The 24,084-nt window shown below is 42.3% G+C and overlaps 1 protein-coding gene across 1 annotated transcript in view; it reads left to right on the top strand.

The window, feature by feature from the left end:
• Positions 1–24,084, top strand: part of LOC144823277 (sodium channel protein type 2 subunit alpha-like) — a 942,252-nt gene that overhangs the window by 476,254 nt on the left and 441,914 nt on the right. The window contains exon 14 of the mRNA XM_078681632.1: positions 544–782. Within this exon, the coding sequence (XP_078537758.1) occupies positions 544–782 (239 nt within the window). The remainder of the gene's footprint in view (positions 1–543; positions 783–24,084) is intronic.

Here is a 24,084-nt window from a genome sequence, read left to right as displayed (position 1 = left end):
CCTTGCCCTTGATTAAATCAACCCTGTTTATAATATATATGCAAATCGAGGTTTTGCAATTAATCCTTGTATATCATCACAGTCGTGGAGGCACCAACCTTGCTTTAATGGGGCATGATGGAAAGCATGCCTGACCAGTCTTTGACTGCCTGGTTTCAGTGACATTTGAGCAGAAAAGGCTAACTAACTCCATCTGTATGGAGACCAATCGAGCAAAGACATATGTTTTGCTTTTTATCCCCATCAATGTCAAATAATCCACAGTATAAGAAAATAGTTATATATGTTTATCGAAATTTGCATAATTAAATGTCTGCATAGAAATGGAAACCTATGCAGATGCCCAAGGCCGACCTCAGTTCACGTAATGGAGCCGGATGGCAGAGTTGATTGTCAATAGGAGTGCAGTTGTTTATTCCACTCTAACCAGCACGACCTTTCCAAAGTGGTGTGCAATAAACCTGATGTCTTTTAGCAAAATAAATAGTTTACATCTAGTTCATGCTGTTAACTAAGCAATGTACACATCTGTTTTGTTTACAGAACTTGAAGAATCGAGACAAAAATGTCCACCATGCTGGTATAAATTTGCCAATTCCTTTTTGATCTGGGACTGCTGTGAGCCTTGGTTGAAAATCAAAAAGATTGTCAAGTTGATTGTGATGGATCCGTTTGTGGATCTTGCTATCACCATCTGCATTGTTTTAAACACATTGTTTATGGCCATGGAACACTATCCAATGACTGATCATTTCAACACTGTGCTCACAGATGGAAACTTGGTAAGTTGAAGCTTCACCTATGCCTCAGATGTTGAAAGATTTCTATTGAGTAACTTCCGTTACAGTGTATAAGCTATTTAGAACCAAGCATATGCCCCTGCTGAATTTTACTTGGGTTAAGCACTCAATACAGATTTAGTCAAGTTCGTAAAACAAAGGTTTTTTCCCTAGGGGCACATTAAAGTCTATGATTTCTAAAAACGAATGATACTATTTTGTATTGAGCTTGCCAGGGATGGGGCCTAAGCCATCAGTGGGCTTTGGACTTAAACATTTATTTTGTGATCACAAGCATGCACTGTGCAAACTTGCAGGCTTCCAACTGCAAAAACCGACATTGCAATGCACTAAAGCCATCAGGCTATTAGCACCCTGCAATGTACACATTGCAACTCTTTGTGATTCCCAGTGAGGTTTTGATGTGCAAGGGTGTCCCTCCTTGTGGATCTCAGTGAAGTGTATCTATGTTCTGAAGCAACAATTGTGGTGGCAGAACATGGTTTGGATATTGACACCTCAAAGCGGTGATACTTATTCACAAAGTGGAAGTTGAACATAATAGACAGCTTCCATGTTGAGAATGTCACTTGCTGTTATCAGGGGGCAGACAGTTGTCCAGCGTACTCTTAAATGATCCCCTTGTCAGGAGTCTAGCAGGGAACTAGCAGTGTGATCGGTCAGGGGACTAGCTGGGTGCAACAGTGACAAGACTGGATACTGGGTTTGTGTGTAGCTCTGAAGTTAATACAAACAAGAGAATACCTGAATGCTGGAAGGAAAGTAGGACAGAAGCAGAGGACTGAAGCGGGTTGGAACAGGCTGTGAATAGGGAACTGTAAGTCTGCAGGGAAAACACAGGAAGGGTAAGCAGGGAGAGAATAGTTTGTCTGCTCCTCAGAAATAATCTCTCTGGGAGATGAAAAGATTTTATACGAAAGCAAGGAGCAGATTAATCTCACAGAGTTCTGGGAGCCACCCAGCAGCTCCTTTGGAGAAGGAACACTGGGTGGTTCTCTGTGCCAAAGGCACAAGCCAAGCTTGCACCATTGGAAGCAATGAAAATCAAGTTAACAATACAAGACAGAACAACAGGAAACAGAACAAAGAACACGAACACACAAACTGTGATCAGGCAAAAGCAGGACTAGAATCAGGGTCGGGAATAGGATTGAAATTCTGAGATTAAGGCTAAGAAATATCTGCACTCAAACAAGGCAAGACAGAAATATACAAGCAAACAGGAACACAGAATACATACACGGAGTGCAGAAAGGAGACTATGGACTGTGGCTAACACAGAAACATAGATGCAGGAAAACTAGGGATAACCAGGAAAATAGGAACACAGGAAAAAGGAAACAGAATCAAAGGACAAGCCTGTAATAACAAAAGGAGGAACACAGAGCACAAGGAGACTCAACAGAAGTCAGTTGCAAGCCGCTGCACTCTGCACTTATAGCGATGGAATAGCTGGAGGCTCAGCGTAGGAGCACAATTGCAAGGAGAAAGCCAAGTGCAATGAAAATAAAGCTGAACTGGCAACCGGGAGAGGGGAAGACCAGGAAACACAAAAAAGGGAGTATGAAAACTTGGAACGGTGTATGAATTGGCACAAATATAGAGCAGTGTCTGAAAGGCAAATATAGAAGGGTTGGAATAACAGTAGGATCCAGGAACTAATCCAGTGAACAGGAAACCACTACCAGGACATGTTCTAGGAAGGGTCTGAAGACAGTGGGAACTACAAGAACCATAATGCATCAGGGGACATGGAAAAAAACTTCAAACAATGGTATGGGAGGCCGTCAGATGGGGACCTGACTAACAGAAGGAACGGGAGATCTTTTTTAGATTAAGGAAGACAGGGATACGTTCTCCCTGAACTTGATTACAAAACAAATGTGGGCATCTCACTGCCTAAACAAAACTAGAAGAGCACCTCACAAATATACACCATCTTTAATGAACAGAGAAAAAGGAGCCTTTTTTCTTTTCATGTATAACCCTCACCCATTCTAGTAGTGGCATGTTTCATCATTGGGTTTATCTTGGACCCTAAAAGCCAGGATGGGCTTCACCATGTTCCAGAGAGCTCTTTGAATATTATGAGGACCGGGGGAAGCTAAGTATAATACAAATGTTTCATCCACACCCAGGTATCCCTTTATTAGTGGGGTGAATGTACACAGTATACAATCAGTATAGCGGGACAATAGAGGACATAATGGTTCTATGGCATTTGTAGCATCAACATGTTTCTGCCCTACTCTATTGCCAAAAATGGCCAAGGACAACCATCAGGAAGGGTTTCATATGCTGTCAGTACCCTGGTGACGACCTGTGAATCTCTTTTCAATGCAGCATGCCGTTCTTATTAGCATCCAAGAGGTGTATTATACTTGACTGATTAAAGTATGGTACCTTATCGGCTGGTAAGCGGTACCTGTAAATGGAGACACATAGATACATATAGAACCAAGGTACATAAGTGGGGATCACGTGGTGCATCTGCATAAAAAAACAATGCGTGTTTCACTTCATTTTCTTAAATCATGCTAGAAATCGCCCAATCACCTTATTCAAGCACAGGTTATCCTTCGTTAAACTTAGTGCAATACAAGAAGACCTGTGGAAGAGTACTCACATATTCAAAGTTTAAAAGTTCAAAAAATTCTTTATTCAACCTTAAAAGAGAAGATCACAAAAGATTTACAGTGTGAAACATAGGGGTTGACAAAGTATTTCACTCCGCTGGCAGAGTTCGTTGAGTTTTGCCCACTCCAGGAGGAGTTTGGAAAAATGTGAAGTGATGCGGAACAGAGATTTTTCTCTTGCGTGGCTCGCAAACGTTAAGTTGGTGAGCGAGAGAAATCGCCCGCTAGACCACCTCCCAATGAGATTTCTGAACAAGGCGGGTTGCTACTGCTCACATTGAGAAAGCTGTCATCACGTTGAAGAAGCTGCTGCTTCTTGTAGAAAATCTACTTGAGCGGCAGAAAGAAGCAGTGCCCTCTGGCTCTCCTAATGATGCAATTTGAGCTGATTTTAGAGAGCTGAAAAAACTCCTGGTGTTAAAAGTACCCGCCGCTAGCAGAACTCAGCAGAGTTTTTTCGGCATTTCGCTGAGCTCCACCTAGCATGACTCCGCGAACTCCACCCAAGCCTAGTAAAAAGCACAATAAGTAATGACAATAAAATCAAGAATTGCAGATCAGAAATACAATCACAAAAGTTAAGAAAACATTAGAGTTAAGGTACACTGATGTCATAATTATACAGATACTCAAGTTGTGTATGCAGAAACTGCAGATACATCCCCTTCAGGATGGCACACCAGACGAGGTCACAGAAGTGATTCAATGTTCAATTATTTTATTTTCATTTTCGTAAGATTCGTTTTCAATCTTTTAGATATCCTTAACTGATATTAACAGCATATCAGAAAACAGCGTCAATAGGTGAATTTTAAAGAACTCATTCCCCAGTGCATTTCGGGCATTGAAGCCCTTGATCACGGAGAGCTGCGGAGGAAGATGAACAGGACGGGAATCAGTGGAAGGTCAAAGACAATCGAATAAGGGGGATACATTACCAGTGCTAAAACGTGCGGGGGTTAAAGAATAATACTACAAAAAGTGCTCGGTATAATTGTGACGATATGGGGCAAGTAAGACTAACCGTTACCGCAAGTGTTCAGCAAGTTAGACTAATGGCAGCAAATAGCAGTGAGGCACAGGATAAAGAACTCGAAGTGAGCACTTTCAAGTTCATCAGAAAATTGCGACTACGTCATTATTTCGATAACACATTACCTATCTTAACCACCACCAAAGATGACCAACTCAAAGGCCTACGACCTTCGAGCACCTACCAACCACCGATCAGCCATAAGTGCATCGACTTATTTGAGACCTTGGTCCGCAAAGATCTAGCGAAGATCAATTTCAAAATGACTAGGAAGTCCCAGAATCTCACCAACAAGGATCGAGACACTCTGAAAGCATTGGCCAATAATCCTCGCATCAAAATCACAAAAGCAGACAAAGGCGGCGCTTTAGTCATCCTCGATGCTGAGATGTACACTCGTAAACTTAGTGAACACATTCAAGACAACATGACCTATATGGCTTTGGACTATAATCCAACTAATGAATACCATAACACCTTGAAAGATCTTGTTAACAAAGCGCATCAATCTGGCGTTATTGAAGAACGCACCAAGAAATATTTATTACTGGATCATCCTAAAAGCCCGACTATGTACATGTGTCCTAAGATACACAAAAACCTTACGGACCCGCCATTTAGACCAATAGTGTCCACCAAACGATCGATTCATGAAGCTACTGGCAAATTGATTGATAAGTATTTGCAACCCTTGGTGATAAAAGCTGATAGCTACATCAAAGATACTACGGATTTTTTGACCAAGTTATCTAGTATGCAATCATTCAGAAACGAACCATTCGTCCTTTGCACAGCTGACGTCAGTTCACTATATACTTCTATACCCCACCAAGGGGGAATCGAAGCTTTTGAACACATTTTACTAAACAGTGACATTGATCCATCCTTACAAACGTTCTTGATGGAATTGTTAATATTCATTCTGTATCACAGCTACTTTAAAGTTGATAACCAATGGTTTTTGCAACTTTCCGGAATGGCAATGGGAAACTGCGCTGCCCCGTCGTACGCTAATACATACATGGAACAGTGGGAAAGACATCACTTGTACACAAATTCAAGTTTTCAAAAATATTCAAGAATGTACGTTCGGTACATAGACGATTTGTTCATCTTGTGGTCTGACACCAAAGATTCCCTTCAAAAGTTATTGACTGAAGTCAACAGTAAAGACCCTCGCATTAACCTGACATGGCAAAAAAGTGAAGAGGAAATAGTTTTCCTGGATGTGCTCATAAGGAACACTCCTGAAGGTCTCAGCACGGATTTACACAGGAAGAGTACAGACCGCAACAACTCCCTTCACTTTACAAGTTTTCATCAAGGATCTTTAAAGGAGCATCTACCTTTCTCTCAGATGTTGCGCGTCAAGCGCATAGTATCGGATGATGCCATCGTCGACATTCGCATCAAGGAAATGCAAGACAGGTTCCGTGATAGAGGGTATCCTGAGAACATACTTCACCAAGCCCAATCACGAGTTGCCCACATAACTAGATCAGACAGCCTGGTAAAAATTCACAAAACTGCTGAACAACGTATGGTACTTGTATCTAAGTACTCCACAGCAAGTGCATCATACAAAAAAATCATACGCAAACACTGGCCTATCTTGCAGAATGAACCTGACTTTCAGGGCATATTTGAAAAATTTCCAATATTTGCCCACACAAGAAGCAGAAACCTCAAAGAGATACTCACCAGGCCGACTGAAACACCCAAACTTCACCGTGGTACACAACCCTGCTTAAATTGCAATCATTGTAATAATGTCATCAGAGGCAACAGGATACAACACCCTATGAAAGGACATAACATCAAACTCTCAGTTGATGCCACTTGTGACACCACCAACTTGATTTACGCCTTGAAATGCCCGTGCGGCAAATTATATGTTGGCAAAACAGAGCGCAAAATAAAAACCCGCCTTAACGAACATAAGTCCAACATACGATTGAGAATGGAAAAATCAGGCATAGCCATGCACTTCACTGAAGCACGTCATACCATTGCCCAGTTGAAGTTTATTGTTTTGGAAGTCATCCAAAAGAAGGAAGGAATTGACAACAATAAATTGTCGTTAGAAAGAGAACTAGAATGGATTTATCTATTACAGACCCTGAAGCCCCATGGGCTCAATGATCGGCTTGAATTTAGCTGTTACCTGTAATGCTTATTGTACATAACTGTTTCCATGCACCCGAGTTTGTTACATCCATTGTACATAACTGTTTCCATGTACCCTTGTTTCCATTACCCTTCTTACCTTATTTCATTATATTTCATTTTTCATTTTTTATTTTAGTTTACCCCTTCTCCCGTGACCTTTCCACATAACCTCTCCACACTTTTTAAACCATTCCAACATGGCGCCCATACAGATTCCTGCACCTTAGGCACCCAATGCATGAGTCCTATGCCGCTTTTTACTGAGTGGTTCACTTACTAATCGTGCATGCCGTCGCACAAACATACAGACCTGTGAGCCGATCGACAGCGCTTTCTGTGCGCTACGCGTTAACCTGAAGTAAGTTCTTTATCCTGTGCCTCACTGCTATTTGCTGCCATTAGTCTAACTTGCTGAACACTTGCGGTAACGGTTAGTATCACTTGCCCCATATCGTCACAATTATACCGAGCACTTTTTGTAGTATTATTCTTTAACCCCCGCACGTTTTAGCACTGGTAATGTATCCCCCTTATTCGATTGTCTTTGACCTTCCACTGATTCCCGCCCTGTTCATCTTCCTCCGCAGCTCTCCGTGATCAAGGGCTTCAATGCCCGAAATGCATTGGGGAATGAGTTCTTTAAAATTCACCTATTGACGCTGTTTTCTGATATGCTGTTAATATCAGTTAAGGATATCTAAAAGATTGAAAACGAATCTTACGAAAATGAAAATAAAATAATTGAACATTGAATCACTTCTGTGACCTCGTCTGGTGTGCCATCCTGAAGGGGATGTATCTGCAGTTTCTGCATACACAACTTGAGTATTATTATCCGGTGTTTTGACGGATAAACACCTCCCTTCGTGAGCACCCCTAAATTCTACAATTGGCTTCTTAAACCTCCACTTACCTTCGCTGTGCACCCCCGAACTTTATCATAATTATACAGATGTCATAATGACATAAATACATCCATGAAATACCCTGTTAAAAATGCAATGACAAAAGTGAATAAACCATGGGTATTAAGATGCACAGAAGTATGAATACTCGTATTTTTAAAAATAGTCAATAAACCGAACAAGCGATTAATTACTAGACAGGCAAAAATAACCATTTTGCTGTGGCAAAATACATGAAGTACCATTTCATAAAAGAAAGGCGGGCATTCCTAGGTATGTTTCAGAAAGGCTCACAGCATGTTATACAATCCGTAGAGGCAGGCAGGTGTTGAGATTTAAGACATCCTATGGGACAACGATCTACAGAGTGTTCTTGCTACCAAACTCCACATCTCACACACAAATCCGTATGGAATGCAAACTGACATCACATCAGTGGCTACTAAAAGCTAAGGGCCATATGTATGAAAGTTACATTTTGCGATTCTCAAATAGCAATTTTTAGAGAATCGCTATTTGAGAGTCACAGAGTGCTATGTATGTAGGATTTGCAAATAATTTTGCGAATCCTACATATTCTTTAATTGCGAATTGCAAATTGCAATTCGCAATTAAGCAATACCTCCCTATTCATTCCCATGGGCCTAGAGGCCCATAGGAATAAATAGGAAGACATTCTGAATTTGCTATTCTCAATTAGAGAATCGCAAATTGAGAATGCAATTTCAAGGGTGCCAGGGTGTCAAAAGGACACCCTGTTGCACCCCTGAAATGTGCATGAGTGCCCATGTGGCACACATACATGCCCTAAGGGCATGTATGTGTGCCACATGGCACTTTGAAAAATACAAAGAATGGAATTTTTCAAAGAAATTGCAAATTACCACCAACTTGAAGTTGGTGGTAATTTGCGATTCCTTATGGCCAAATTGCACTTTTTCTGGGCCTCATACATTGCATTAAAGGAATCGCAATTTGCGATTCCTTAAATGCAATCACAAAATAGAGAATCGCAAATTTGCGATTTTTTATTTTGCAAGGCTGTTTTGCTTACATACATACCACTTAGCTATTTTGTAATCGCAGATGCGGAAATTCGGCGAATTTCGGCGTTTGAGATCGCAAAATTGCCTTCATACATATGGCCCTAAGTTCGTAGCCTCTTGCTTAAAAGCCAAGCAGGCCCAGGGGAAAACTTTAAAGAGCCTCATTTGGTTACTAATAAAAAACCTGGCAACAAATTCGAATAAATTCCCAACGCACTGTGTGGAGATTATGGAGGCACAAGAAATCTGGACAAGCTCACTACCTACAGCTATCACGGTTAACTATTAATAAAACAAGCGAAATCATTGCCCGCGGAACGTGATGCATTGGCAGTAAAAAATGTTAGTCATGCAGTTGGATGTCAAAACTCTACAACGGTGGGGCACTGCTGTAGTATTTTCGACTTCCCTCAAGCCAACAATGAAGCACCAACTAATGAGGCTACACTTCGACCGAATTCCTTTGCTGGCATTTAGGTACGGTGAGAGCTACTTGGGTGAGGAGGACACACAGCGCCCAGGCCTTTGCGGAAATGGGGAAGAATCATTAACTTTTATGTATCTGCAGGAAATTGTCCAATTTAAGGAAATTCTGGCTCTGCCCCATTTGGCGCATTATAATGTCCGGAGTTGCCAAGATGCATTAGGAGAGTGTATGAGAGGTGACTCGGTGCAATTGGCCGCACGTTTTATGAAATTTATAACAGCGACAATAACCTTGATGATGTCAGAACATTGCCCTGAATTTTAACGCAACCTGCACACTAACCCGAGCACCTTCTTAGGGTGATTTTAAACCTGTGAGAAATAGGATTACAAAATGTCTGTAAGGTAAAACCAGTTTTTATACTCGTATGGTTTTTCTTTTTAAAAAAAAAAGTAACTTATTGCAATGATTTTAAGTAACTGTGCAATAAAAACATATCAATCTATCTAAAACAGCTGATATTTAAGCAAAAAGTACACTTTTCAGGAAAACTTTAAACACCTTTGCCAATATCATAAGATTCCAGCTGTTGCCACTCTTCGTTTGCTAAATGTGTATTTGCGCGGAAGGGGCAATAAAAATTGTATAGTGAGGGAAGGTAATACTTACAAAAGAAAAGAAAGTGTAGAAGAGTCTGAGAGGTCTGCTCGTCACATGGGCAGATACAGATGTCTGAGGAGGGAAACTGTCCTAATGGAAAACTTAGTAACCATCTGACCGGACTCTTTAACAGGCTAGGAGCATTCTTTCCCATGTGCCTTGGTTCAATTAAAGGTGCCACCTTCATAGTCGTTTACTCAAGGCAATAATCTCTTACAGCTGGTTTCATTACTTCAAGGCCCTCCTTCGGTGCCTCTCTGAAGGAGCAGAAACAGTCTTTATCCTACTTAGTGATGCGCTCCGGGTGTTCATAAATATAGGGACAACCTAAGGCAAGGGAAGTATCTCTGATATATTTTAACCAGATGATTTGTGTACCATTTACACAGAAGAGACAATCCAAAATATTCACCCAGTTCAGATTGGCTTCTTCATTCACCCAAATTGAGCACCATAGTAGTAGCGGGATGAGCTTTATAAAAATGAGACAAAATGTGAAGTGCGCCTGCAGACTCTATTTTCCTGTTTTTGCATACTAATGACTTCCTTATAGCCCCAAAGCCATATGTCAATGTATCGAGATACTTTTTTTTATATATATTTCAATAAGGGGTGCAGTGGATTTTTTCCCTTTAGAGGCAGCTAATGAACAGATAGTGCCCACAGCCTGCGTAAAATGAATGGTCCTGTGCTTAATGCTCAGGGCCCAGTTGTACTCATCATTAAACATCAGCCGAATGTATGAGAACTGACTTACTTTTTCTACTAGCCTTCCCTTAATGTGAATGCTTCATGGTTTGGTATTTTTTGGGCTGCTGACCGAGGTTTAGGTTTTAGTGAAGTTAGCCCCGAGATTAAGCTCTTTTATAAATATCAGAAACCTGTAGACTAACTTTTCGGGGCCGTTGACTGCCCTGACAGGCAATATGGCATCATACACATAGAGGAGTGTGGGCAGGTTTTTTTGTTAACCTGTGGCACATCAGCCCCAGCATTCCCAAATCAACTTTCAGGTAGTTCATATATAATACAAATCTTATTGGGGCTAGTATGCAACCTTGTCGCACTCCCTGTTTAATTGAAAATGATGATGTACACTCCCTTTGATCTCATAACCTGAAAAGTGCTGTTAATTCCCATTGTATGTGACTCAAAAAGGCAACCAGGTCAGCCTCGAGACCAAGGGAGATTAACTTGTACCAAAGTTTAGACCTTTTTACGCAGTCGGAGGCACTTGTAAGGTCCATGAATGCCAACTGTAGGGGGGCCCCTTTAGCAAATTCATATTTGGTCACCAGGAAAAGTAAGTCTAAGCACTGTTCAGTAGTGTCCATGCTTTTCATGAAGCCATACTGAGCTGGAGAGAGGATGTTTCTCTCAGTAATCCACTTCAGTAGTCGGTCCAATGTCACTCTCCCCACTATTTTGGTAACAGAGTCAATGACCGAAATAGGCATACAACACTTAGGTTCATGGGCAATCCCCATTTTAAAGACTGGGACAACTATGGACTTATGCCAGGATGGCGTGACCCCAGCCTTGCATGCAGGGGTAATGACATTAGTAATCATGGGGGACTGAAAACCTGGGTTTTCCTTGAAAAGTTCCATGAGGATTCAATCCGGCCCAGGGGTTTCTTTGAAGGGCTGTTATGGATGCTTCAGAGACCTCCTCAACTGAAAAGCCTGAATTCAAAGGTAGAGAGTAACCTTGCAATACTCCTTCTGGAGTAGAGGTACTAGGCCAGTATATTCCTCTAAAGTGATCTGTCCAGCTATCAGAGCTGATATGGGTGCTTACTTTGTCATGAGACGCCCCAGTTGCAAGGCCAGCACTTTCAGCCTTCCAGAAGGCCATGGTGTTTTTGACCTGACAGGTAGTTACAAGGGCTTTCCGCCACTCATCCTTGAGCTCCTTCTTTCTTTTGTTTAAACCGTAGGAATAGGCTTACCTATGTGTACTGATTCATCCTGGTCCCTAGGGGTTCTTTTCAATACTTTGTGTGAATTATCATTGGCAACCCTACGAGCTCTGTCAAACCATGAATTGTTCTTGGTTACACTACGCCTAATGGGTTTGGTCATCATACCCTTTATGCAGCTAGTTAGTTCAGAGAAACTACGTAGCACAACAGTTGAGTGAGCTAACAAGCAAAGCCATGCACACTGTGCTAACTTTCCCCATTACTAGCTTCATATCCGGAGAGTGCCAAACTAGCTTGTGTCCAGCATCTTTGGTGGTTAAAACCTGCCGACCGACCCTTGGCCTTTAACAGGTGGTTTAATAATAAGGGCTAGTGAGTTATGGCCACTATAGATCGTGTGCAAAAGAAACAATTGATGGACAGAATGCTGAACAATGAAAACAGTCACCCCCAGTCACAAGGATCTGCGTTTATTCCATCATGCTTTTGCTCACCACGCCTCCCCAGTTTGGACCCAGCCATATGTAAATTAGTCTTGACCATGTTCCTTATGGGAACAGTCTAGCTCGAACTGCCAAGCCAGGTCCTCCCCGGACCGGAAACAAGCATCCTGGGTCCGGTTTCGGGGCATCACCCCTCATCAGCCAGGCTAGCTTGAATCCAGTGGTGCAGTGAGCACGGTACCCACGTCTGGGAATACCGTTCCCACTTAGGGCGACAAATGCTGAAGAATGCAAACATTCACCCACAGTCACAAGGATCTGGGTTTATTCCATCATTCTTTTGCTTACCACGCCACCCCAGTTTGGACCCAGCCATATGCAAATCAGTGTTGACCCTGTTCCTATAGGAACAGTCCAGCCCAAACTGCCAAGCTAGGTCCTCCCTGGACCGGAAACAAGCATCCTGGGACCGGTTTCAGGACATTGCCCCTCATCAGCCCGGCTAGCTTGAATCCAGTGGCGCAGTGAGCATGGGACCCACGTCTGGGTATACCATCCCCACTATAGATCATGGGCACGACTGTTCCCCCTGGATTAGGGGGAGCATGCCCTTGGATACAAACACCTAGTCAATTACCGAACCACATCCTCTCCTTGTATATGTCAGAGTAAGTGAGATAATCGAAGATGGGATTGCACTTTCAAGATCGAGAGTTGCCAATAAGGTGTACAATAAATGCCCTCTACGATTCATGTCACCCGCCTGTATGTCTTCATTTAGGGACGGTGTAAAGGGAGCAGCGGAGATGGAGGGAATAGTCACTACTTTGGCGTTAAAGTCGCAAGTCAGAATTAAATTAAGGTCAGACCCTAAATATGCTTTCTTATCGGATACTCTTTAAGTCAGGGTAAATCACTCTTGCAGATTTTAGTTATTCCTGTTGGAAAAATCATTATTATAGAAATTAGCCATTATAATCTCAAAATTAGTTACCCAGCTCAAATTGAGGGCCTGAATGGTATCCCTCCCCATTGGGAGTGGAACAATTTTACACCCAATACCTATTTTGAACCCTTTGCACGACCAGACGGAGTTGCAGGAAGGCTATAACAAGTAAATCCATTGTAGCATATATTATTAGGTATCAACATTTCCTGTTTTAAAACAAAGTCAAATGTGTTTACCAAGGTACACCATGCTTAGAGGCCAAGCCTGCAATGTTCCAGCTTAAGAAACGCAAATTAGTGTCACCATTACAGGAAGGTGAAAGAGCCAAACCCTCCTTGTTGGTAGTAAAATTGATTGCTTTGGGTGCTATCGGGAGCTTGGTTGACCATGTGCACTGAACCATGACAGGAGGGGCTTTGGTAAGACCCATCGGAAAGGGGTAGAAGGCTTTTGCGTTGGACAAGTGTATTCGACTTGTCCAAGGGGGAGAAGGTGATTGTGTAGCTTGAGGTTGTTAAATTCATGTGTGCAGGCTTCCTGCCTGAATCAGGTGCTGTACAATCATGCTCCCTTTCTCCCTGTCAGTGATTGTCCTCCATTCCAACAAGTGCCATAAAGCCATTCCCATTCAGGGGCTGCACATCCCCTTGTGGAAGAAAAGAAAGATGGGCGAGGCTTGACTGCTGTTGGTCAACTGGTCATTAGGTTCCAAATGTTTGTAAAGCTATCTCAATGGAAGGATCTTTAACAAACTTGGTTTTACATGGCCTTCACTGGCTAATGCCAGAATCTCCCTGGCTACAAATGGCCTTCGAAAATTAACAATTATGGAGTCTACTGAGAACTGCCTAGGAAAAGGCCTAATTCCTCCAACTCTGCGCACAAAGAGGATTTCATCTTAGATATTACTGGGGCATCTTACGTTAACAGTGAGCCAGTGACACACTTTGCTCTTATGTTTCATTGTTGATTCTGTGGCACCTGGCATCAAACTCGGACATTGTCCAGGATAGTCCGAGCAGGAGGCTGGAGGAAAGTTGATTATTAAAAGAGGTCTGGAGCAAGTTTGCCTTCCAACTAAGTGGTTACTAACATGGGGAGGATGGGTAGAGCTGATGTCCCCCTGGTTGTTGACCTGTGGGGATTCCTGCAAGTGTTCTAGGTCTCTGTAGGTATCTTTGCCCCTTATACTGCCTCTGGCAGAGTCAGTGGTTTGGGCAGAGAACCGCTTTCGTGAAGCACATACTGCAAGATGCTAGATGTGCTTTTGAGCATGTGGGAAATAGCCCGCCCTCTTCTGGAAGAATTGCAGCTGGGAGACAAAGTCCCACCCCAGCGAGATCAGGTAGAGACAATGGTGCAGGCAGGGATACACTTTTTAGCATGTGGGAAATGGCCCGCCCCTCCTGGAAGCACTGCAGCTGGGGGACAAAGTCCACTCCTGCGAGCCATTCACACATTCATTCTGTGATGGTAGTGTACCAAGTGATCACTGCAAATCATGCGGTTTAAAAACAATCAAAAGGAGGCGTGGTATCACGGCTGGCATATATGATAAAGTTTGGCATGCACTCATCATAAGTAATCATTGTAACTTACCCATACTGGTATATTGTCAGAGCCCGCAGGGGACGGAGGGAGGTTATCCCTGTAGTCAGACACAGTTGCCCGTTTGATACTGGTAAACAGAGGATATTACAATAAACAAACAAATGCAGGCTCATTAGTTACAATGAGACCATTGCTCAAAAACCCAGAAATCCACAATGTGGCATTCGTTGTCTGGGATTACTGTCCTTTTACTCATGTCTTCAATGGTACCAAAAAGGCCTGTATACCTTCTTGGTTCCCCACTCGCCCGGCTTTCTGTACAAGGAAAGCATCTCTCGGCCAAGTATTTAACTTCCTGCGCTGATCCCAGCTGTAACCATTTATGGTTGCATGGTGTGACGTGAGAGGTGTCTTGCATCAGATGCGACTGGATGCTAATGGGGGAAGGAGTTTGTCCCTTCTTTGTGTAGAAACACCCTTGGGAACAAGGGATAGAGGCGACTAATTACATCGACTCATACAAATGGTCATAATTGGGCATCGATCCTTCTAAAAATACACAAAAGTACCTGCCATGGTCTTATGGGGATTTTGCTAATTCAATTCTCTATGAAGAGTTGATCGCAAATGAGGTTCACCGAAAAATAAGACAAATTACACTAAAATTGAGTCACAGTTCTGTCATAATAATACTATTAAGTACATCCTTCACACACAATCAGTTAAATCGAATTGAATACATACGTAATTCTATTATAATTAAAACTTCTGTTTTAAGACCTGGCGCCTACTAAACGAGACACATCGCGAGCGCGCCCGATCTTGGAACTTTGAAACTGACATTGTTGCATCTGCCTATCGAGAGTTGTGTGTTGATTACTGTGTACCTGCTTTATTTAAAAAACAAAAAACGTTGCTGCTGCCACTGTGTGGTATCTCGTGGCGTGGCACTTTTAAATTAATTTCTGTGGGGAATTGAGTCGAGGTTCTTCTTTGGGGCTCCGTGGGGAACTGTTTTATTCTTTGTGCATTCCTTGTGGCTGGGGGCATCAGAACGCTAGGTCTGTTCTGCCCGAGTCCGCCATTTTTACTTCAAGCACAGTCTAGTTGTTAAGACCTGGCACCTACTAAACGAGACGCTGCGCGAGCGCACAGAAGGTGCGCATCAGGCGCGCCGCTGTGCGCCGTTGGGACGCCTAAGGCAAGCCCGTCTGCGCCCTTCAGCGTCCCGGAGGAGTCCAGAGCCGGAAATGCTGCCAGTGACGTGGCCCAACGGGGATTCCATTTGCTTATAGCAAAGTGGAACTTTGTGACAGCAGGGGCCAGGTAAATGGATATTGTCAAAATGGTGTGAATTGTATGACTGAGACTTTGCTGTTCTGCCACAGGTGCAATTGGGAAGCGGACCTCTCTGGTACCAATTGGAGGGGTGGCAGTGCGATTCTGGTGAGTAAGGGTCCAGTGTTGGGCGCGGACCCACGAGAGAACAACTTGCTAAAGTTTCTCCTCCTGAACACCCGCTCAATAAGAAAACATGAAGCCCAATTACATGATTTATTAGAGGAGTCTAGTCCCGATGTCATGTTTGTAACCGAAACTTGGCTGAATGACGGCTCTAACCCTACGATAGCAGGGGCTATTCCTTCGGGCTACCAGATCTTGAGGAAGGATCACCCCGAAGGGTAAGGGGGTGGAGTTGGTAGAATTTTTAAATCTACACTGTCCTGCTCCATTCTTCCGGCTCAGGACATCGATGAAGCCGAAAGCCTCAGTTTTGTGATTACCATATCGGACCATCAATCCATCGCGGGCATTTTGGTGTATAGGCCACCAGGTCGGGTGGGTACGTTTATGGAGTCACTCACCCAAGGTATTTCCCCTAGCTCAGGTAAATACAGGCACTGTCTTTTGATAGGCGATTTTAATATCCATATGGATGTTTCCTTTGACCCGGAGGCCATTCGGTTGCGGGAATCTTTAGCGATGCTAGGCCTGGCCCCATATATTCATCATCTTACTCATGCAAAGGGTCATACGCTAGGAGAGGTATTTTCCAGCGCCAGTACTGAAACAGAGGCTCCCCAACCATTGGTATGGTCGTACCACTATCTACTGAGCTTTAAATTTCCGAAGTCTGCAGTCCAAGTTCAACATAGGGAGATACCCCACCCTGTTCCTTTTAGACCTTTAAATCAGGTTACATCTGGAAGCCTAAAGAGAGCCCTGGGTAAGCACCCAATGTCCATCTGTGGTAATCCAAAAGTTGATGCTCTTGGTCTAGAGAAATGGCTGGAAGAACAGGTTGGGGTATTGGCACCTTATATAACGCGGAAATCCACAAGTAACCGTGCTTCCGCAACATGGTTTAAAGTGGCATTCAGGGAAAGTAAAAGTGCCTGCAAACGCCTAGAGAGAATATGGCGATCCAAGTACAAACCCATGGATTGAGCCACTTATAAGCAAGTTTTGAAAGCCTACTTTAATGATGTTCGGGCTGAAAAGAAAAAAATGTTCTCAAAATTAAAAGGGGCTGCGAAGAAAAGTAAAGAAATCTTTAAAATTGTTAAAGACGTCACATCTCCCAGTGTTGTTAGTAAGGTTTTTATTCCCACCTCTAGTTGGGCCCATCAGATGACTTGTTTCTTCCACGACAAAATCCACCAGATCCAAGAATCATTTGCCCTTACTGGCACACCCTAAATGGATATAATATCGGGTGACTGGCTATCGGGATTGAGCTGCGCACTCTCCCATTTCCCTCCCATCTCTTTAGAAAAATCCTTGGACATCATGACCTCCTTGAAGTCGGGACCCCTGCCCAGCTAGCACTCTGAAGAAGATTGCGGAACCTCTAAATCCTGAAGTTAATTTAGTTCATAATTCATCACTTGAACATGGATCAGTACCGAATTGTTGAAAGAGGGCCAAAATTATCCCACTCCTGAAAAAACCCACAGCAGATCCTATGATCGCATCCAACTACAGGCCCATATCCCTGTTGCCTTTTTTTTCTAAGGTCTTGGAGAAGTATGTTAACTCCGTGCTAACAGACTATATTGAACGTAACCATGACAGCCAGTCGGGTTTCAGAGCCACCCTCAGTACAGAAACAGCCCTACTGGTCTCTGAAACTATTAAAGTTCAAATGGACAAAGGGGATAGTGCTGTTCTAATATTGCTGGATCTCTCTGGGGCCTTTGACACTGTGCCCCGTGATCGGCTTTTGCATAGGTTAGCAGAGTGTGGTGTCGGGGGCACGGTGTACAATTGGTTTGCTTCCTTTCTTTCGGAACGACAGCAGGAAATCTGGTCTCAGCCTTTTTCAGCCACTATTACCCCAATGCAAGTGGGGGTCCCGCAGGGCTCTATTCTGAGCCCCACTCTCTTTAATATATATATGGCCCCACTTGCTTATTTAGCAGAGCGGTATGGAGCAAAGATTATCTCCTACGCCAACGATAAGCAACTCCTGTTCACTTGTGATAAAGGAGCGAGTTTTAGTGGTGGGGAGATAAAGAACTGTTTAACTGAGGTCTTTGCTTGGTTGCAACTTAATCAGCTAAAGTGCAATTCAGAAAAATCCGAAATTATTTTTTGGGTTGCACCCCTTATGGGGACTGGAATGCATCGTGGCCCAGTGATATGTCCCCTCCTTCAGCCCCAGTTAGCTCGGTAAAAAATCTAGGAGTCAAGTTGGACTTAAGCCTGGCAATGAAGGCCCAAATTCAAGCGGTCGTTGGCACTTGTTTTGGCTTGATAAAAATGGTAAAGAATTTTCTTCCTCTCCTCCCGATAGAATCTCGTAAAATTGTTGTGCAAGCCTTAATTACATCTAGGCTTCACTATGGGAACATCCTGTACCTGGGGTTGCCTGAGTATTTGCTCAACCGGCTGCAGGTTGTGCAGAATGCTGCTGCCAGAGCTATACTTGTGGTAAACACCAGAACACGTATGTCACCCCACTTGAAGGCCCTACACTGGCTCCCGGTGAGGAAGAGGATTCAGTTTAAGGCCTTAGTGCTTGCTTATCGTGCCTTCCATGATACAGGTGCAGTATATCAGAGGAATAGGATCCAGTGTTACCAGCCTCAACGGGTCCTTAGATCCTCCAAGCAATCACTCATGGTGATTCCTAAGTTTACGAAATCTCAGATAGGAGGAAGGTCATTCCAGGTTCAAGCGCCTCGTTTGTGGAATGAATTACCTTTACATCTTAGACAGGCTCAGGACTTGCTGCTTTTAGAAAACAACTGAAAACGTGGATGTTCCAACAAAAACTACTGGTGGGGCGATTCTTCAGAAAGCTTCAGTTTTAACACTAGCGCCGGGACACTCTTGGTGAGTATCCGTGCGCTTTAAAAATATGCAATTTCATTTCAATGAAATCAATTCATAAAACATAGAGAAAACAAATAAAATTTTCTGCAAATGATCGACTCCCTCATAGCAGCAGAGATTATGTGCAAGTTACTCCAGAGAAAATAAAATCAATGACAGTCATAACAGAAGTCTGCCTGTAGACTCGAAATGTACATGCTTGCTAATAACATTTACTGGGGGCCAAACCTATGAACTTATGTCCTGTTTTCATATCCCATGAATCCCGTAAGAAGCTCCCTCCGGATTATAGCAATCAATATATATATAAATTACTCCACAAGAAAACAGTCCCATGAATTTCTTCCCCTCATGCAGCCCTCTAAAAGAATTAGAATAAGCTCATAAACTCCTTTAAAAAGTTACATATTTATGTACATATTATTTCATTCTTTGGTTTAAAAAGAAACTCACGTGCTGCTGCTATGGCTTTATTATTATCTTCATCCTGCAGCACTTAAGGTCTCTCTGAAAACTAACAGTACAGCTACTACTCTTTAAAAAGTTTTTAAATTCTAAATGGGAAAGAGAAGTCAAGGACTCTTCTTGTACATCAAAGTAAGTCAATGCAAAAGTAAAATCACGAGAGAAGGAATATTTGTCTGCTTCCGAACCCAAAACATGCTGTTTCAAAAAGCCCTTTATAGATTTCGACTCACCATTCTTTAACTGATAGCCCACCGGAATCACTCGAGCTAATCCTTGAACATATGAGTTTATCAGGTCGAATTCTTAGCATAGCAGGAGTCAAAACAGATATATTAAAATTACATAATTACGAAAGGTCTGGCCTTCTATCTTTTCAAGGAAGCCCCATTTTCTCTCTGAATAGATTCAATATTATATATTAATGTTTAAGGGACTTTCATTTTGAAAACAGAAAGCATTTGCAAAAAATGTCTTCGTCCCATTACGTTTTAGAATGTGTGTAACCTGTTTGCATGCGACACAGCTTTGCAGGAGGAGTGTTCGATATGGGCTTTATCCTTTATGCTGCCAGTAACCATTTTCCCTAAGTAAAGGTAAGACTTTACAATATCAAGTTTCTATAAGCCATTACTCCAAACATATTTGAAATTCTTTCCACGTCACTGAAGGAACTTGGCACAGAGGTACATTGCTAACCATCGCAGAATGAATGTGTGAGTGTTCTTCCACAGGTCTCACCTTGTTGCACTAAATTTCATGAAGCGACTGGCGATTTCTAGCATGATTTAAGAAAATTAAGTGAAACATGCATTGGTGTTTTTTCACAGGTGCACCATGTGATCGCCACTTATGCACCTTGAAAACATGTGTCTATGCGTTTCTATTTACAGGTACCTCTTACCAGCTGATCAGGTACTATACATTGATCAGGCAAGTATAATTCTCCACTTGCATGCTAATTAGAATTGCATGTGTCAGTGAAAAGGGATTCACAGTTCATCACCGGGGTAGTGACAGCTTATGGGACCCTTCCTGACAAATGTCCAGGATCATTTTTGAAGCAAAAAGCAGCAACATGGTGCTGCGAACCCATTCGCACAGCTTCAAAGAAGAATCTTCCAACTTTTTCGAGTTAAAAGTTTTATTCCATGTTTACAACATGATGCATGAATGTAAAAGCTATCAAAGTGTTAAAGCAATTTAAATTGACATGAGTTTTTATATTGTTTTCATATTTATACAGCTTCCCCTGACGACGGGCAATATAAAAGCCCGAAATGCATTGGGATTAAGTTCTTTTAGCTGTTGATTGTGAATTAAATATCCCCACGTGAAGCAGTCAGAGGCCTGGATGGGCACAACTGCCTCATGAGAAGCTAATGGGTTTATGGACAGCATTTACGTGAATGAAAAAGCCAAGTCGAACGAATTTTGAAAAACATGGAATAAAACTTTAAACTCGAAAAAATTGGAAGATTCTTCTTTGAAGCTGTGCGAATGGGTTCGCAGCACCATGTTGCTGCTTTTTGCTTCGGTTTAAGTTCACACGTGTAATGAGGCGAGGCACGATTCCCTTCAGCACGCAAACCGGTTGAAAATTGATCAGCATGAGCAAATGGACACGCAATGGTGTGCATCTGCTGCCCCTGTATGCATTTCAGGATCATTTTTGGCCACAAACCATGTTGACGCAACGAGGGTCATAGGACCATTATACCCCCCAGTGTCCCTCTATACTGATTTTATACTTTGCCCATCCACCCCAATAATAAATGGATACCAGGATGTGTATGAGACTTTTTTTATACTTAACTTCCCCCGACTCATCTGGGGTTCATCCTGACTTTTACCCGAATCCGATGATGATGAAGAATGCCACTACTAGAGTGGGTGAGGGTTATACATAAAAACAACACATTTTTCTTTGTTCACAAAGTGGTGTTTATCAGTTAGGTGCACTCTAATTTTGTTTAGGCAGAGGGATACCCTCATTTGTTTTGTAAACATGGAACAGAAACCTGGATTCAAAGTTGAAGCAAAACTATGTATGGTCAGTATTTATGTGCATATTGACATATACTGATGTAAAGGCAGGTTCGTAAAGGGCCCTCCTGAGGAGCATCTACTGGCAGGATGACATAATCCTGACAGCCCTTGTTGTTCACCCACATAATGCCAGATTATTTTCCCATTGTAGCTCCAACAGTTGTTCCACTTTAAAAGACAGTGGTTGCCAAATTGGCACTTTGTGAATGTAAATTCTGATTTTCTGTGTCCGGGAACATCGGACCTGGGTTATTACCACACAACACATGCATTTAATGGATGCAGAGTTTCTGATGTTCCTCAGGGCTTTGGAGTTGTCATATACTTTACCTTTATCTGTGTTTACCAAGAGATGGCTCATGCATAGCTTCTAGCATGACTAGCAGTGTTTCCAACCCCAAAGGTGTATTTGAGAGAAAGTCATCTACACAAAGTGAACAATTTAGGCACTGTGTTCACACTTTCACTAGGAAGATCTGTGTTACAACAAAAACATCTGTTCAATCTGTTATATTGTGTAAGAGCATATTAAATGTTTGCGAAGCATATTCCTGTATTAGCTTATCAAAAATAAATTATGTCAGAGACCCATCAATAGTGTCCCTTATGTTAGTACTTATATTGAAATGAAATTTTACTATTAAATTAAGTCACGTAAAAGATATATCCATTTATTTAAAGTTTATCCACCACTTACTATTCAGTTAGAATATCATTTTAAATTGCCATAACTAAGAAGAAGATTTGCCAATATTTTACACCGTGCTCAGAAATAAATCTATCATCTTCGGTTCAATGCTGGTCCTTTTCCGTAAAGACCATCGTCTTAATCTTGGTTAAAATAATATGGATTGCCTCTAATTTTTCAATGTTAAGCGGATCAGTTAGACCCCTGCCAAAGAGATAAGGGACCTCTCCTCTATGTACCTCTGGCAGACCTCTGGCCACCAAATTTAGAGAGGCTTATTGTGTGGTAGACCTTTTATTCCCTGTGGGGGCATTGATCATTTATTTACAGGAAAGATATAATTTAGAAGAAGGCCTACCCTAAAAAAGCTGGGTATTCCTACACATATTTGCCACTAGCCTAAGGGTGGATGGGTGTGCTGTTTATTTCCAGTAGTGGGGCCAGTTGAGGAAATCTAGGTTCTCGCTCGCCTCTTAATAAGGCAGGGAACTGCATATGTGGCTCCCACACCACTCTACACGAGGCATTGACATTAGCAGTAGATGTTTTTTTGTTCCCATAGCTCAGGATTCTGGTGACATTGAAGATATGACTTATAAATAAAATGTAAGCCTTAAAACAGGTTTGCTTTTTGTGCTTTGGTCAGCAGGGGGACCCAATTATGGGATGGCAACAAACAAATTACATTACTCAGCCCAAATGTTTCTATCAAAATGTTCTGGTCAACCTACACAGCCATTCTTTTTAACATTGAACCACCAGCCAATAGTCATTAGTCGGGTAACCGCACTCTATTTGTGATTTTGTATTTATAGAAGGTGATCAGGAAACATTTAAAAAGGAAATTGTCACATCACTGTGACTTTTTCCTAATTAGTGCGATCTCATATAGGAAATCAATGTCCTGCAACCACATGATAACATAATATTCGGACTGTACTATTTATTTAAGCAAATGGTTTTGGTTACCGATTACAGATTTCTCATGCCAAGTCAAGTCAAAAGATACTTTATTTCAGCCTCACAAGACCATAAAATCACGTATAAAACGTTTTCAAATTCTTTGCAATTTATCAATATAGAAATGTTTGTATACACATGATTATAAAAACAGCTGAAAAAAGTTAACAAAATAAAAGATTAAAAAGCTTGGTAGGCAATAAGTATCACATCATAGAAAACAAAATCAAATGAATTGAGAGGTTGAAGTAAATAAAATGAGGTGGCCGTGGTCTTTGGAAAGAATGGGGAATGGGCAGTTTAAGCTTGTACTTTCTTTAGAACTGCACGCCGAGCACACCACATTGAAAAAAGATAACGGGACACAGAGTAAACAATTGGCATGCCATTGTCGTATTTCAGAATTCTATAGGCCTGTAGACAGTGGGAGGTTCCAAGGTTCCTTCAAAGCTGTCTTATCTAACGAGCCCTTATTGCCTTGTAGGTCGGGCAGAAAAACAACACATGCAAGTCAGTCTCTGTACAGTTTTTGCCAGACGTCGTCTTGCTACCCCCCACTTATGGGTGACAGCATGTAAGGGGAGTACGCCATGCCTAAACTGCATGTAGAGTTTTTTGGCTAGAAGGGGATGTATATTGTCGATGCTAGGTTCTAGGAGGTATGAGAATTTTACATCTAAGAAAGATGTAGTAAGTGTACCTGTCCTGAGGCCCGTCTGGAGTAAATTTAGTTGATAGTCCTTAAAGTTTTTTATCAGGACTTTTCTTGGTGTAACCAAAGAACTTTCTTCTAGGCTATTCCATAAGTCTCTCATTCCAATGGCTACAAAGGAATTCTAAATGTGGGTGAGCCAGGAGATTTTGCTTGCCCCCATGTGATTGGCCACTTCCCTCAGTTCCTCCTTATACGTGGATAGCTCTGGGGTGCTCCATATTCGGCGCCAGTAAAGAAGGGGTCTGAGCGATACCTCCTATGCCATTGGGCTTACGCCCAAGTCCATTTGGAGCTGGGTTGAAGGAGTGCTTTTAGGAAGGCCCACC

The sequence above is a fragment of the Lissotriton helveticus genome, chromosome 3_1 (genome assembly GCF_964261635.1).
Source record: "Lissotriton helveticus chromosome 3_1, aLisHel1.1, whole genome shotgun sequence".
Classification (NCBI taxonomy): domain Eukaryota; kingdom Metazoa; phylum Chordata; class Amphibia; order Caudata; family Salamandridae; genus Lissotriton; species Lissotriton helveticus.
Note: the sequence above shows the minus strand (reverse complement) of the source record. Positions and strands in the feature narration are given on the sequence as shown.